The sequence below is a fragment of the Terrapene carolina genome, unplaced genomic scaffold, assembly GCF_002925995.2.
Source record: "Terrapene carolina triunguis isolate 2854851 unplaced genomic scaffold, T_m_triunguis-2.0 Scaffold84, whole genome shotgun sequence".
NCBI classification, from domain to species: Eukaryota; Metazoa; Chordata; order Testudines; family Emydidae; genus Terrapene; species Terrapene triunguis.
Genome location: NW_020664435.1, coordinates 31,871,248 through 31,889,010, shown reverse-complemented (window position 1 = coordinate 31,889,010; position 17,763 = coordinate 31,871,248). Strand labels below are relative to the sequence as shown.

At 45.5% G+C, this 17,763-nt stretch overlaps 1 protein-coding gene across 1 annotated transcript in view; it reads right to left on the bottom strand.

Moving 5' to 3' along the window:
• LOC112120099 (lanosterol 14-alpha demethylase) overlaps window positions 1-17,763 on the bottom strand; it is a 31,742-nt gene that overhangs the window by 10,489 nt on the left and 3,490 nt on the right. The window contains exons 3-5 of the mRNA XM_024219039.3: window positions 14,616-14,792; window positions 5,025-5,151; window positions 3,659-3,833 (exon numbers count right to left, since the gene is read on the bottom strand). Of these exons, the coding sequence (XP_024074807.1) occupies window positions 3,659-3,833; window positions 5,025-5,151; window positions 14,616-14,792 (479 nt within the window). The remainder of the gene's footprint in view (window positions 1-3,658; window positions 3,834-5,024; window positions 5,152-14,615; window positions 14,793-17,763) is intronic.

Below are 17,763 nucleotides of genomic sequence, written 5' to 3'. Positions count from 1 at the left end.
CTCATAGCCCCAGTATGGCCTTCTCCCACTTGATCTTCTGCAGAACTGTAGGTAGCAGAGGGATGCGGGCAGGGGGGAAATGCATAGAAGAGACCCTCTGTCCAAGGAAGGAGAATCATATCTGACAGGACTACATCCTTCCCAAGAGCAAAAATGTCATTGTTCTGTGCTCTTGCAAAAAAAGGTCAATGTGGGGGACCCCAGAGCCTAAAGAGGTCCCAAATGACCCCTTGTAGAAAGACTGTCTGCCTTCACATTGTCTAATCTGGGGAGATGGTCTGCAATACACCATGGTATCACTTTATCAGCAAAGTCCCAAAAGGTGAATGGCTTCCTGGCATAGAGCAAGGGACCTGCCCTCGGCACTTACCACCACCTATTTAAGTAGAACACAACTGCCATATTGTCCCTCATTACCAGGACTAATTGACCATGAATCACAGGAAGGAAGGCAGGGCAGGCACTGTACATGGCCCTGAGCTCTAGGCCGTTGATATGTGAGGCCCTACACAGTTAGATTGTCCATAAGGGTTCCCCATCCAGATGTGAAGGCATCAGTGACCATAGTTCTCAAGGGTGAACCGGGAGTACATGGAACTCCCCTGTGCATGTTGCAAGGGTCTGTCCACCAATCCAGAGACTGAAGAACCGTCAGGAAAAGATGCACCGCCTTGTCTAGACAGTGACATCTTGGGCAGTAGACTGAGGAGAGCCGGGCCCGAAGATGCCTGAACTGGAGTTTTGCAAATGAGGTTACAAAAGGTACACACTGCCATAAGACCTTGCAGCAGGAAGCAAGACCTCACCCATTCTAAAGGCTGGGACTGTAGGTGGAAGCAAAGAGTGCATATGGCATGAAATCTGTTGAGTGGTAGGGAGGCTGTTGCTGTGAATGCATCAAGAATGGCCGCAATGAACTCTATCTGCCCGTGGGTATTAACATGGACTTCCTTATTCACCAGCAGGCCCAAACATTGGAACATCTGCAGCATGCACAAGACATGGGTCTGGACTTCTGACGGCGAGTGTCCCCTCACCAGCTAGTTATCCAACTATGAGAACACCTGAATGCCAGATCTTCTCAGGTGAGCGGTTACCACTGCAGTGTGCCTGGTAAATACATGGAGTGCTGCAGACAGTCAACAGGCAAGGACCAGTATTTCCTGTTGAACATAAACCTTAGGAAATGCCTATGTGCCAGGGGTATCACAATATGGAAACAGACATCTTTGGGATTGACAGCAGCATACCAGTCCTTCTGCTCCAGCATGGGAATGATGGAGGAGAGGAAAACCATCTTGAATCTGAGCTTCTTTATATAGGTATTGAGAGCCCGGAGGTCTAGTATCAGGCAAAGCCCCCCAGTCTCCTTGATGACGAAATACCTTGAATAGAACTTCCTTGCTCATGATGAAGAGGAACCTCCTCTACAGCACTCAAAGTGACAAAGCATTATAAATCCTGGTGAAGCAAACTCTTGTTGAAGGGATCCCCGAAGAGGGACAGGAAAGACAAACAAATAGAATGATCTAGCCTGCCCAGACTACCTCCAGAATCCAACAATCTGACATGATATTGGATCACATGTGCTGAAAGTGGGCCAAATGGTCACCAAAAAGGTGGGAAGGCAAAGACCACAAGAAGAATGGTATGCGGTCCTCAGGCACCAAATCAAATGTACTGCCTGCTTGGTGTCAATATAAGGGGAGTGACTGGGAGGAAAAAACACTAGCAGGTTTTCATCTCAAGGACTTCTGCCTGTGGACTGGAGGCTCAGGTGGTCTGTATGAGACAAATGGCTGGTATTGGAAAGGTTGAGGCTTAAAATGCCTATTCTTGCAGGCCCAGTGTATGTAATAAGAGAACTGACGGTTGTTCCGCAATCTTTGAGAGATCTCATTGCCTTATCAGTTTTCTCATGGAAGAGGGATTGGCCCTCTTCCATGAGAAAAGCAAGTTCTAAATTGTTGTTTGCAATTGTCTAGGTATGCCCCCAAAAGCCAGCCATGAAGAACTGCCATTGCCATTGCTCTGGAGAAAGAATCAGCGGCAGCCAAAACTGTCTGCAGTGCTGTTCTGCCCACTAAACAGTCCTCCACCAGGATGGTGCAAAAGTTCTGCCTGTAATCTTGTGGAACCTTTCCAATAAATGGTTGTAATGCACACTAGATACATGATCATATTTCTCCAAGACCACTATCCGCATCTAGAATCTTGATGAGAAGTGAGCTTTATGACCCAGGAGATAGAGGTGTTTAGCCTCTTTATCCTTAGGGGTCATCTTCTGACAACTCCGATGAGTCCTTTCCATGGCTGTGATTATATGACCAGGATCATGGAACTGCATGGGATCAGAACAATTTGTGTATAGTAGCTGGGACTTGATACCATCTATCAGCTTGCTTGGATGTCAGTACCAGCCACAGGTCTTTTGTGAGCTCCAGGCGGCCTTTGTTGATTGGGCTCACTCTGCGCCCTACTGACAAGGAGTGATAGATGTCGAGGACCTTGTGCAGCGTGTCCTAAATCTCCTTGGTGGTTATCTCCAGGGTTGCTGCAACCCTCCCAAAAAGGTCCTAGAACAGTTTGTAATCCTCGGGGTAGAGGCTGACAGATCCTGTCTGGCAACAACACTGTGGCCAGTATCACCCATTCCTCTCAGATGGCCTGCTATACCAGGGAGGGAGGCTGAGACTGGTTGCACCAAGAAGATCAGTCTTTAATAGTACTGAGGACCCAAAAGGGGACATATGCCCCATATGCCATGCTCATACGGTACCAGAGCCCAAAGAGGTTGTTATCAATCATCTCAGTACTAGGCTAGATCAGTACTGTGCTTGGCCGAAGGCCACAAGTAAGTAGACCTGGATCCTCTAGACCAAGCTGATGCTGCCAAGCCTTGAGACCTGGCTTGGGATGGCTGCTAGCTTTCCTGCAAGTCAGAGGATAAGAGTGAACAGCAAACATCTGGAAGAGCAGGAGCTCACCCCATACATGTAAGGGTGACACGACCCAAAGGATGAATCAAAGCTGCCAGGGCCTATACAATTATACTACGCAAAAAAACAAAATATGTTAATTATTTGTGGTAGCCATTTTAATTCTAAAGTTTTAATACAAATGAATTTAAGACAAGATACAAACAAACCCACGTGCTTGTGCAGAACTTGAAGGATCAGACCCAATATAATAAATATCTTACATAAAAGTTATTTGCTTTGTAGAAAATGAACAAAGCTTCAAAAAGTGCTTTGAACTAGATCAGTATATACTTAATTACATACACTAAATTTAGGCAGCTCAATTATACTGAATTAACATGTTCAGAAACTCCCAAACCCTCATTCTTAATGCTTTGACTCAAATTTAGGTACTCAATAGTTGTGGGGATAACATTTAGTTATGCTGTAATTGTTATGCTTTTAGGCATGCTATAGGTCTTATGCTTTTAGATGTCAATTAAAAGCAACCGCCTTCCTAATTTCTAGTTGAGGTTACACCATGAAAACAGTATTTTGATAAACTCCCCTACAGGAAATACCCTTGCATTCCATTTTTATTTAAAATTCATATTTACTTAAAACATACTCTAAGAAAGAGCTGAAACAGGCACAGACGTTTCTTAAGTATATACTGTTTAACATGTTATTTTTGGTACCTGAAGCTAGGTAAAGGAAGCCAACCTGGCAGAAGCCAAGCTGCATGAGTAAATCCCCCATCCAGATCAGCATACAGTTGTGCCACCTTCTCATTGAGTAGGTTTCTGATCTCCTTCCCATGTAAACAATGACTTGCTGTCAAAATAATGAGCTCTGAAAGAGCTTCAAACAAATCTGAATAAAGGGAGGAAAAGGAAAGTCAGTCAGCACGCATTTTGGGGAGATGGTGTCAAGATTTACAGGCCACTACTTTCACTTCTGCCAAAAAAAAGGTATTAACTGAATACACACGGAGAATTTCCCAAACAGAGGACACTGCTGGGGAAGGGGAGCTGGGGGAGGTATCTAGGGGTGCTGGAGGGAGTCGCAGGACCTGACACATGCACTCCCTCCCCACCCCACCCCCAAAAGCCCAACTATGGAGTGGCCTCCCTCCCCCCGGCCCATACCACCTCCACCCCCAGAGCCCAGGGATCCAGGAAGAGAAACAGACAGATGCTGGGTCCTGAGCTTGTATGGAGTTTCCTGTACGCTGCCTCCTTCCTTCAGGGCATGCTGGGAATTGTAACTGCTGGGAAGCCTCCAGCTCCCCCGCCCCTGGCAGTGTCCTATATTTTGAGCTGGGGAGTCAGACTCTGTGGGCTTCAACGGCCCCTAGTGGCAGCCAGAAGCTCTGCAGCACCAATTCTGCAGGAACAAATGAAATTCTGCACAGAACATTAATTCTGCACAAATTCTGCATTGCACAGTGGCACAGAAGTAACATGCTCATAATGAAGCAGCCCTATTCAAATCAATGAAGTTTGGGAATAAATGCTCACTAATAAAATGGACAGGTGGGGTCTATTTTTTCTTATTAATTTTTAATCTAATTTGGCTTAAGTCAGACTGTTTTAGTTAAGGAAGTACAAATAGTCTGTTTCTTTAAAGAGGATGTGCGTTATTGATCATGATTCTGGAACAAGGGAATAACAACATTTAAAAATGTTGAGTTGCTGATTTAACAGTGAAGATATTAGGCACAAGTGGCCTAACCCTTGCAAAACTATTCTAATGCAGCCTGAACTGTTAGTTTGGGGACAAATAGGCAGAGACTACGAAGCCAAGAGCAAATTAGCTCTTTACAACCTACTACTAACTTTGTGAGTGGCTTCATCCTCCCTTGAGCTTTAAGTAGGCAAAGAACATGCTTTGTACCTGGTTCTTTTGAGCATGGAATGTCTGATACAGTTGGACCTGTCTTTCCTTTCTATTAAAAATGTTCAAGTAGATCAAAATACTGTCATATGAAGCTAGTTTTGTCTACTTCTCGTGCACGCCCGTCAGTGTAACTTTTCAACACACAAAGCATCTGATCTTGCTTACTTCTTTCTCCACTGTCTCCCCAGGATTTGAAGTACTCCTTTGTTTCTTTTTCAATTACAGGTACATGTTGTTTAAACTGAGCTATATTCAGCCCAGTTTTTAGCATTTTCTTTTGTTCCAAAAATACCTGCAAGGGTTAAGATATTAGAGGTATAGAACATGAGGTACATAATTACAGTTTAGTCATTAACAGCGTATTGCAAGTGGTACTAAACCAGAAAAGACAGAAATAGAAAAATAGAAGTCAGAGGGAGAGCCTTCTAGAAATGAAAGTAAAATGAAATCAAGATTAGGACTAAAATCTACTACACACTTTTTACAAATTCCAAAACCAAATTTAAAAAAAAAAAAAAAAAACCACACCCTAAACTATAAACCTGAAATTCCGTTTGAGTTTAGCTACTTTGGTTTTCAAGTAAGAATGCTTGCTTAAGGACATCCAAGCTGCAACAATACTGTGATGGAGTTGCAAATCTCTTAGAGTCAAAGCAAAACTCATTTACCATATTCTATATTAAAGTTTGACACTACATTTGGCTAACATTTTCAGAGTTAAATAGAGTTCCTAACTTCAGTCACTCAAATAGCTAAACAGCACCTGCAGATCCTATGGACTTCAGTGGGAGCTGCAGATGCTTGGCATCTTTTGAAAATTAAGCCACTTATTTAGTGCCTAACTTTAGGCACCCAAATCGGAAAATGTTAACTAAGTGTTGCAACACTGAGCCAGAAAGGATTAAGCAACTAGCAGGCTAAATGACCTGAATTCAAACTTTAAAGACATATTACAAGAGTACATAAATGGTAATTAGGGCCATTCCTTATAACAAAGCCATGTCAGATAAACTAGAGCTTTGAAATGGAACCATGTATTGTTACAGAATTAGAGGTAATTACTAATTTTATGTGTTTACTTACATCTTGTTAGAGGTTAATCATGTAACCAGATGGTTCCTGTCCATTACTATACTGTATTGATTCAGAGATCAAAAGGGAATATTAACATTTAGATGAAACTTGGGTGTAATAATGTCGTCTATAAAAAAAAAAAAAAAAAAGAGGAGTCCTTGTGGCACCTTAGAGACTAACAAGGTTATTTGGGTGTAAACTTTCGTGGGCTAGAACTCACTTCATCAGATGTATGAAGTAAAAGATACAGGAGCAGGTATAAATACATGAAAGAATGGGGTTTGCTTTACCAAGTGTTAGGTCAGTCTAACGAGATAAATCAATTAACAGCAGGATACCAAGGGAGGAAAAATAACTTTTGAAGTGGTAAGAGAGTGGCCCATTACAGACAGTTGACAAGAAGGTGTGAGTAACAGTAGGGAGAAATTAGTATTGGGGAAATTAAGTTTAGGTTTTGTAATGACCCAACCACTCCCAGTCTTTATTCAAGCCTAATCTTTTTGGCCTGAGGGACCCATCAGGTTTCTGAAATTGTATGGAGGGCTGGTTAGGGGAGGCTGTGCCTCCCCAAACAGCCAGGCGTGGCCTGCACCCCACCCTCTATCCGACCCCCCCGTTTCTCACTCCAACGGCCCCCCCGGACTCCTGCCTCATCCACCCCCCCGTTCCCTGATGGCCCCCCGGAACCCCTACCCCATCCACTATCACCCTCCTGCTCCCTGTCTCCTGACCACCCCCGGAACCCCGACCCTGATTGCCTCCTGCTGCCCCATCCAACCCCTCCTCTCCTTCCTGATTGCCCCCCGGGACCCGTGCCCCATTTAACCCCCCTGTTCCCCGCTCTCTGACCGCCCCGACCGCTATCCACACCCCCACACCCCGACCCCCACCCCGAACTCCCCAGCTCTCTATCCAACCCCTCTCTGCTCCCTTACCACACTGCCTGGAGCACCGGTGGCTGGCGGTGCTACAGCCGTGCCGCCCAGAGCACTAGGACAGGCAGCCGTGCTGCCTGGCTGGAGCCAGCCACGCCACCGCACAGCACAGAGCACTGGGTCATGCCGTGGCTCTGCAGCTGCGCTGCCCCAGGAGCTCAAAGCCCCGCCACCCAGAGCATTGCACCGGCAGAGCAGTGAGCTGAGGCTGAGGGGGAACAGCAGGCGAGGGGCCGGGGGCTAGCCTCCCAGGCCAGGAGCTCAGGGGCCGGGCAGGAGGGTCCCGCGGGCCGGATGTAGCCCGCAGGCCATAGTTTGCCCACCTCTGCTTTAAGGGAACTGTGTTTTTGGCTTCTGGGCAACCAGTGAGGTATTGTAGAAGCTGTTTTGTTGCTGGCTTGGTGAATTAGGGTTACCATACGTCTGGATTTTCCCGGACACGTCCGGCTTTTTGGTCCTCAAGTCCCCGTCTGGGAGGAAATTCCAAAAAGTCGGACATGTCCGGAAAAATAGGGAGGGAGGAGTCGTGGGGCTTGGGTCCGGGCTGGAGCCGCTGGGGCCGGAGCCGGAGCTGCTGGGGCCGGCAGGTGCTCGGCTGCCGGCCAGCGCCGCTCGCTCTGCCAGGGCTGGGGCTGGGGCCGGGGCCGGGGCGGAGCCGCTCGGCCGGAACCGGGGCCTGAGCTGAGCCGGGCCGAAGCCGAGCCGGGCCGGAGCCAAGACGGGCCGGCTCAGCCGGCGCCGCTCGCCCAGGGCCGGGGCTGGAGCTGCTCGGCCGGAACCGGGGCCCAAGCCGGCCGGAGCCACTGGGACCGGGGCTGCTCAGCCGCCGGCCGGCACCGCTCACCCAGGGCCGGGGCCGGCGCCTCAGGGCCCGAGCCGGGCCGGAGACGCTGGGGCCAGAGCCGGCCGCCGGAGGGAGCCGCTCGGCGGGGGGGGCCGGACTGGTCCACACCTCCTTGCGCCCCCCTCCCCCCCCAGCCGCAACCCCAGCTTACCTGCTGCCTGCCTGCTTCAGGCTTCCCGCAAATCAAATGTTCGCGGGAAGCAGGGGAGGGGGAGGAGCAGGGGGGCGAAGCGTTCAGGGGAGGGGGCAGAGTTGGGGCAGGGACTTTGGGGAAGGGGCGGAGTTGGGTGGGGCTGGGGCCAGGAAGGGGAAGGGGTGGGGCAGGGCTGGGGGCGGAGTTGGGGCAGGGCCGGGGCCCCGTGGAGTGTCTTCTTTTTGGACACTTAAAATATGGTAACCCTAGGTGAATCCAAGTATTAGAATAACCACCATCTTTGGGGATCGTCTGCTCTGTTCTTTGGGGTTTGCCCTGACTGAGCAATCTCAGTGTGCCCACCCACCCCAAGAAAATAACAGTCACTAGCATACTCTTCATGTATTCAGTTATAGTTAAATTACCATTTTTCTAGCATCATGTAGTTTTCAAAGCAAAAATATAACTAGCCCAATAACTATAGTAATTACAAATATTAACTAGTCCATTAGTGAATGGAATCTCTCATTGATAGGGCATACCAAGAAAGTTACTATATAGCAGTTAATTCACACACTGGAGTCAAATTCCGTGGTTTGACTGCAGAAAGGGACAGAAGATCCACTTGGTATTGTCTTAAGCTTACATATTCAGCCTAGTTACCAACTAACTGGGTAGATAAAGAGCAGTCTTGCTGGCGAACAGTACAGCATGCTAAGATTATCAATTTCCAAGAACTGCAGCAGTGCTTCAGGTAGTGCATAGGTGGTGCATTTCCTTTAAAAGCAAGAAACAGATATATCTTGAGGCCACTAGGGAAAGGTAGGGAGCTGTATGCCAGCAATTACTATGCAATAGTATTTCTTGAAGCTTATATGTTTCTTACTGCAGCCCTGCAATTGCTTAACAATGTGGAAGGGGTTTGGACCATGGCCTCACAGACAGACCTCCTCTAAGGGCTGGTCTACACTGGGGGGGGGGGGGGGGGGGGAAATCAATCTAAGATACGCAATTTCAGCTATGAGAATAGCGTAGCTGAAGTCGACGCATCTTAGATCGACTTACCTCCCGTCCTCATCGATGACCGCGGCTCCCCCGTCGACTCCGCTTCCGCCTCTCCCCCTGGTGGAGTTCCGGAGTCGACGGGGAGCGCGTTCGGGGATCAATTTATCGCATCTAGACGAGACGCGATAAATCGATCCCCGATAGATCGACTGCTACCCGCCAATCCGGCGGGTAGTGAAGACGTACCCTAAGGCACCAAGAAACACTGGGTGTACTAGCAGCTCACACCACAAGCATAAGTAGCCACACTACTGCTGCCCTCTCTACAGGGCTGTTGAAAGACAGGACAGGGCTCTGTGGCCTTGCCCCATAGCACAGGGAGGCTGTATTTTATTAATCTGGCTGGAATACCCACTTAAAAATGACACTTCATTGTCACCAGTAAACTATTTTAATCAGTGATCATTTTAATGGATGGAATGAGGAAGCAGGTGGGAATTTTACAGAGAAAAAACTAGAGACTCAAAAGACCAGGAAGAGGGAGAGAAAAAGAAAAAAAGAGAAATAATGAGCAGAAACAGCAATGCGCTTAAAGGAGAACATTTTCTTCCTAATGAATGTGACAATAAGGCAAATGAACAAAAACTTCAGATGCTACATAGAGACCATATTCTCCCTTTAATCTCTGTGCAAACGTCTTACTCATGTTGTGGACAGTCCACTCTGCACTGTGGGAAGTATGAAGTATGAAGTCTTGAATTTATATCCTAGCCACAACCATAATCAATCAGAATTATGTCCTCTCTTTCAAAAAAAGTTTGATATCCATAGTGTAGCACATGACATACTCACTAGGGCAACTTTAACTTATTATGCAACATGCATCTCAGTTTTTTCCTGCCAAACTAGTACTGACCACAATAACTGACAGTCTTACACATAATGGGAAGTGTTTTTATAGCCATGTTGGTCCCAGGATATTAGTGAAATAAGGCTAGTGAGGTAGTTATATTGTTGGTGAAAAAGATACGCTTTCAAGGTTACACAGGATCTGAAAAAGGGCTCTGTGTAATCTCAAAAGCTTGTCTCGTTCATCAACAGAAGTTAGTCCAATAAAACATATTACTTCACCCACCTTGTCTATATAATTTTAAATAACTGTCATATTATAAAGAACATGGTTAACAGACAGACATGCTCTTTGTCATAAAAACAAAAACCCAGAAGCAGAAGTCCAAGCATATCCACTAATTTCCACCATCAAGCCACAGTCCTGTTCCAAGTGGCCTGCTATGGGTGAAAGTTAGGATTACAGAAAAAGAAACTATTTTTCCTAAATTATCTGTAACAACCTGGCCTAGTCTCCTTCTCTGGATGGACACCAGTCTGTTGTGACTGAACCTAATCACTGGACCCCCATGTGCTTTTAAGCCCCCTGGTCTGGACAGTGACTGGTCACTGTTCCTACAGTTAGTCTCTAATTCACATTCACAGGTGCAGACCTCATATCTGCACCCTTTCCTTTGGATGTGGGGCTCTGTAGCCCAGCCACTTTAAATCCCAGAAACAGTTCCTCGCACCTCTTGAGCCCCCCAGTTCCTTAGATACATACTCTCAGGGTCCACCTGGAAGGTGGTTGCTCAGGGTACGTCTACACTTACCTCCGGGTCCGACGGCAGGCAATCAATGTTCTGGGATCGATCCCGGAAGTGCTCGCCGTCGACGCCGGTACTCCAGCTCAGCGAGAGGAGTATGCGGCATCAACGGGGGAGCCTGCCTGCAGCGTCTGGACCCACAGTAAGTTCGGACTAAGGTACTTCGAATTCAGCTACGTTATTAACGTAGCTGAATTTGCGTACCTTAGTCCGAAGTGGGGGGGTAGTGTGGACCAGGCCTCAGTTAACCCTGTCAGCAGGAAAACAAGAAACAGGGGCTTACCAAAGGAATTTCTTAGCCACACACACACACTTCACTCTTAACACACACTAGTTACAGATCTTTAGAAAATAATGAAGTCCCTCCCAAGTCTGATTTCATCCTTCCTGAAAGTCCTGGGATTGGTCCACATCCTTAGGCTAGGCAACCCCTCCTGTCCTCTCTCACCTCCAGCCTTTTTCTTTTGGTATGTGACAGTGAACTGCCTCTTTAGAGAAGCATCCCTGGTTTAAAATAGTATGACCCCTTTCTCTGGCTGTCCACCACCTGACCAAACTGCAGGTCTCCCAGCCATATACTTCCTGGGGGGTTCCAGGTTCTCCTCCTTACCACATTCACCAACACATCATGTCTGTGTATGTAGACTAGAGTCATTCAAAGTCAGTGGCCCTAACAGTATAAAACCCTTTATTCCAGCATGGAATTCATTCAAGGTTGATGGAACTATATTGCTCAGTGCCAGCTTCTCAGACAGTCATTCAACAAGGCGTCAAGCCTCCGCTAAAGAAGAGATGCTGTAACCCACAAAGGAGGTTGCAATATATAATGAAGGTCCTCCAAAATATAGCACCGAAAAGAAATGGAGTTCACAAAACAAAATGGAAGACAAAAGCTCACAATATGACACAAACATATCCTCAATTTGTCAGTGTGTCCACTAGTCTGGACACGATTTATGGATTAAACTGCTCATTCCACCAGAACGGAGACAATTTATGCCTTTGTCTCCCAAAGCTCCTCCTACCCCATTCTCTAGAGAACTGAGGTAACCCAACAGATAGAAGGTTGCCTGACATGTTTTTAAAACATGAATTTAGGCTAAGATGTATGCACAAGGTGAGGTCCTGCTCAGATTGTGGAAGCTGTTTATCTAGGTCAGTGGTGTCCAGTCTGTGGTCAAGGACCGTTTAGTTAAACTGGATTTGATTAGGAAAGTGTTCCCTGAGCTGTACCCTGCAGTTTTATCTGAAGTGTTTGTATAATTCCTGTTGCTACAGGGAGAAGGTAGGGAGCACCGCCTTACCATCTGCCTCAGAAAGTTCTCCTTGTAGCCCCATGAGCAGCTCTGTAACCCAGGAGTGCACCAGACAGTTTCTATCCCTCCTGTGCTAGAGCTATTCAGCAGCTCCCACACTGCCTGGGAGCCCCAGGGAGAGCAGGAAGGAAGCTCAATTGGGTGTGTAAGCCTAGCAGAGTGCCTAGCAAAGGATGGCCCCCACACAATCCAGGGCAGAGCAGAGGGGACCTCCCCAATTCTCTGCACCAACCCAGGTTAGAGCAGCATGGGCACAAATTGCCTGAGGACACTCCAATCTGACAGAGGACCACAAGAGATTATATGCCACCTGGGAATAGCTAGAGCACAACATACTTCACTCGTTCTTCCTTCTCGCCCTGGAGACATAGGAGCTGGTGGAACAGGGAAGATTTTCTTCCCAAAAATATTGGGCCCCTTGACCTTGTTCAGGGTGAAGAGGTTGGACACCACTGATCTAGATACTTATATAGTTTTCAGTGTAGTATATGTACCTCACACACACACACACACACACACAAAAAACCCACCTCCCTCCCTTCTTCACCTGCAGTGGCATAAAAAGTAGCAAGCTCCTTCCTCTCCTAATTTTCATGTAGCATATGAGGAAGCTTACTCAAAGAAATGGGTTTGGCATTTAGTTCTGAAAGCACAATCAATGGTCATTCTTATATTTTGTGAGTTTAAGTTCCAAAGTCTGAGTCTAGCTCTTGTGACAGTTCTATCCATGTTAACAAGTATCCCACTGACCAAGTTTCATAGCACTGGTGTAAGGTAGCTGTTGCTGAAAATTACGGTCTGAGTGAGAAGCAACCCCTCAAGAAGAAGGGCCTATCTTGAAAAGCAGAGTACTGGGATTATTTCCAAGCAGATGGGCTGCTGTACTCTATACCAGCTGAAGCTTTCTTATCCTGTTCTGCTTCAGGCTCTTACTGCTACTCCATATTTTGGGAATGAAGCCAGATAGAGCAAGTAATATTAAAAAAACCTAAATCAATACTATGACCTAATCTGGAAATTCATGTTATTGAACTTTTAGCTAAATTATAAATGCTGGGAGGTTTTCAACTCAGGTCACTGTCACTAGTAGTGGGGAATTTTATTTTAATTTTACAAAATTACTGTACATAAAGAACAAAATACTGAAAACTGAAATCCTGGTTGGTAGTTGAACTACTGATGGAAGTGAGTTCCTGACAACATAAGCTTCTACTATATTTTCAAGAGCAAGTCTAAATTCTTCTATCCTGAATGGAAACTTGCAAATGTGTGGAATTGCATTCTAGGATACACTTAAATCCTGTTATTATTGCTTTCAGAACATGAACATTGTGTCATTAAATTATAATTAAAGCTTTTAAATCTTTTTCCACACTCAAAAGCTTCAGCAATTGAGCGTTATTATCTAGAAAGAAATTCAAGGCCATTGCAGTTTACTTTCATATTTGGAGCAACTCCTCGGCAAACCTCTTCAGGTCAACATTTGTTAGTCATTAAGTCAATATTCTGTCTATACTTCTTTCAGATTTTAACTAACTTCTATCTATCCATTCAACTCATTGCCTCTTCCCAGGGAGCCTCATAGGTTCCAAAAAACACAGAAAAAAACCCACACAAACACTCACTTATCCTTCCCAGCCACCAAGACAACAGCTTATGGGTTTTTAAAAGTGCATCTTAGAATGGGGATAGTATTGGACAGCTTGGTTGAAGAGGGGAGTTTAGCATTTAGCTCTGAATAGTGAGGTTAGCAAACACTTATTTCATCTGGCAGCAAGTTCCATGTTCTTGGTCCATTCTGAAATGAACTTGTGGGCAATCTGCAAAAATATTCCACTTTGTTACTTTCAGCATGGCAAATATACAGCCACCTACTGGTTTGATTAAAATTATTGGAGCCAGTCAGCCTTAGTTTATCTGGTTCTTCAAGAATGAAAGGATTCTGAAGGCCTCATGGTTCTAACTTTCTCTTTTCCTCCATAGCAGTTTATATATGCCACCACTATCCCTCTCTAGAATGGGAATATGCTTCTGAAGCATGCAGCCATTCCTAGCACATTAGATAACTATCATCCTCAAACTCTCAGCTTCCACCTTGTGCAGTCCTCCATCCTCCCATAGTCAGGGAGGAAGGTCTGCTGCCTTCCTCTCCAGTCTCAACCTCTGCAAGAATACAAGGCAAAGAGGGTAGAGGTAACAGAGAGGTGTTATGCTGCTTGCTGTCTGCTGCACTGAGGAGACTCAATACCACCTGCTGGTGAGGGCAGACGTGCAAGGTTTTGTAAAGAAAACCCACTAAGCACTTAGTCCCTCTCTCTAGTACCAGATCTATCAGAGTGGCTTGGGGAGGTGGTACCGCCTCACATTTGTATGTACAAATAGGCCTGTAGAAAAAAAAAAAATCTCACTCTGAAGCTCCCATGGCAAGGAATGAGCCTAAAGGTGCTCTTAGGTTAAAAGCATTCAGAAAGTATAAGCTCAAAGGAGGAAGGAAAACAAAGAAGACAAAGCTGCTAGTTTTCCACTGTGGTTGAAGGAGAAGGTCTAACCCACGAGTATTGTCCAAACCAGTAGATGGCCATATAAAAAAACAATACCAGAGCCTAAATGTGTTCAGTCTTTGGTTACTCTATGCCTAACAATCAAAATCAGCAACTGTGTTGGCAAACCATGCTACCAGAATTTCACTGATATTGTCAATCCCCATCATATAGGGCAAACAGTTCATGGCAACCTTGTCAGGATTTGATCTGCACCCTAGATGTTTAATTGACTTTGTACTCTAAATACATACCGGGTTAGGTACATCATAAGCAACTCCCTTGCCAAAGACTGGTGTGGTCAGTCGAGAGTATACATCCTCTGCATTCAGGTCTTCATTTTTACTGTTGAATATTAGAGCAGCAGCATCGCTACCCAGTAGGTAGGTAAACGTCTTGCCCACCATAGTGAAGCTAAATACAGGCCCATACTGAGGGGGGAAAGGACAAGTTAGTTTAAAATAATGAGAATTTGGAAAGTTAATTTTTTTATCCTTATGTAGAACCTTTCAGATTTTAATTGCTTCAAATCTATATGCTCACAATACTACTGGAGTGCAGCCACCTCTCAGGTGGGAAAGGAGGACAGCAGCCAACTAGACAACTGATGCATAGCTTGCACTACACATTGGGGAAGAAGAGGAGAGGTCAGAGGGGAGAAGTTTGACCAAAGGAAATAAGCACACGCCCCTACTCTTACAAGAAGTGACTAAAAAAAAAAAAATCACTTAATGGGACATGAATACCTTAAATCAAACTTAAATCGGATTTTCCCAAATATATTTATGAGGTAATATCCAAGATTATAAATAAAGGATTTGTGTTTTTCCTGTTTATTTGGTTGCATTTTGTGTCTAATGAGTCAGTTTCCATTTTCATTTGTGCGGGGGGTTTTACACAACAGGGGAAAGACCTTCTTTAAAACAGGAATGTGTGAAACCACAGAAATAGTAAGGGGACTTGGACGTAGAGAGGTAGAGACTTCCACAGCAGAGAGCCTGGAACCTTTGAGAACCCCCAGGATTTCCAGGCTCCTTGCTTCAGAAATCAGAAGCTAAGCCCCTGGGTTTAACAAACCAGTAAAATACAACCAACTCTACTTTAAGGTTTTCTTTGACCAAATCCCCATGAAGTGAAGTGCATATTAAGTTTGTCCATTTCACAAGCATGAAATCAATAGTACCATGAGTCAAGCCTGTGGTTCCAGAAAGTCTAACCGTTAAGCCTTCTTCTGACATAAGTCAGACACTACGAGTACAAGATAAGTATCATTTCATATTTTCCCTGGGCTAGTAAAAATCTTGGTGCAGTTGAACACCCAATTATTCATAGTTTACAACAGACACTCAAATTCTTCAAGTAGTCAGGGTAGTGGCCCAGTCATATGCTGAACTCTTAACATGACCCAAGATTATCAGCAAGGAAGAGACTGAGAAAGAGAGCCTGAGTAGTACCAACAAATGTTAAGGTAAGTAATTCAAATAGCTCATTGGATAACGAGTGAATCCACTGGTAGGCTTCCCTCAACTATATGTACACTTCTTTGAAATCGGGTCACATCCACAAGTGAAATCCAGGGATGTGACTCTGTTTCAGTCATAGCCTGGGAGCATGTGGAATTCCATTGGCAAACTAATGACAGAAAGGCAAGGGACATGTCATTTGATTTGTAAAAATCTACAGTATCACAATTTCAATGGTGTCATCCTCTACGACTTGGGAGGTGGGGACTCACTGCCCCTTGCCTCTGCAGCTCCCAGTCCTCCGGTTGGTGGAAAAGTTGATAATACAGTGTCATTGGAAAAGGGAGAAATGATACCCAGCTCAACCCATGAACACAATGGTACCAAACATGACAAACCTAGAACAATTATGTAGATACATATTCGACAAAATGTTTAAAAATCAACATTACGACACATGGCAGACCTACACTGGTGGATGTTTTCCAAAAAACAGACAGATAAAAATTGCCACTGATAACGGGTGCATTTATACCTGTGTAACAGAACGTACTTCTGTGTCTGCTATTGTAATTATCTTTGCACAAAGTAGGTCTTGTGAGGTGTCATTTGAAAACACATAATTTGCTGGTCATTATTATCCTGGTAAAATATGTATGGCAACATTGTATGTAAAGTTATAAGATTCCATTCTATGGTGTTATTAATACATGATCCAAGTCTAGGGAGTGGCCAAAAAGTTCCTCGCAGACAAACAGCAAGCTGATGCCTTGGCCCGGTGTAAACAAGGCCAATGAGCCATTACCTGTTAAGTGGCTATTCTTTGGCAGGAAAGAGGGCTTGGGTGAAAAATCTACATCTTAGCAAAGAAACAGAGTTCCCACCCACACAAACTGCCTGTCACCATGCTCCTAGCTGAAAATGCTTCTTAAAGCAGGGAGAGGACTATAAAAAGGAAGGGGAGACACCCCAAGACACCTTCTCTCTCTCTCTGCCCATCATAGTCACGGCATCTGAAGGACAAAGGAAGCAGCATAGGTGTTTGGTCAGTAATTTGCTGAAGAATGTAGTGAGAAAACTTGCTTTGAATCTAATGTAGCTTGTTAAGTTAAGTATTAGTAAACATTTTATCTTTATTTTTCTTGTAATCATTGCTGACTTATGTCTCATTACTTGTACTCACTTAAAATCTCTTTGTAGTTAATAAACTTCTGCATATTTGTCAAAATAAAAATATAGTCATGCCAGTTTCAATTATTTTGGTAATTTATTTCAAAATGCCTATCAGCAAGTATGTCTGTAACAATACAGACAACAAAAAATATTCCGCCAGGAGTAGAGAGTTAAAGAAACACCTATGACAACCCAGTTCCTGTTTCTCTGTTATGCTTTTATTGAGCGCCTCAGTCTGGGTGCATCATGCATGCCAGCTGAGCACATCTTGAGGGGAACTCGTTTTTTTGCCCTGCTCCCCTAAGGCTAACAAATAGAGGACACTGCCAGGGGAAGTGGGAGCTGGAGGGGGGCATACAGCTGGGGGGTGCTGGAGGAGTGGATTTCTGGCTCCTCTTAACAGCCCAGCTGCAGGGCCAGACACCCACATCCCCTCCCGCCCAGAGTCCAGCCGTGGGGCCAGACACCCCACTCCTCTCTTCCCAGAACCCAGTTGCAGGGTGCCCCCAAGCTCAGACACCTACACCCCCTCCGTCCCCAGAGCCCAGGAATACAGAGGGAGAAACAACATGATGCTGGCTTCCAGGCTTGTACAGAGTTTCCCACACGCCTCCAGGGCATGCTGAAAACTGCAGCTGTACCCTTCACCTCCACCTCCCCCTGGCAGTGTCCTCTATTTGCAAGCTGGGGAGTGAGGCTCTCGGGGTTTCAGAGGTCCCCTAGTGGCAGCCAGCAGCTCTGCAGCGCCAATTCCGCAGGAAAAAAT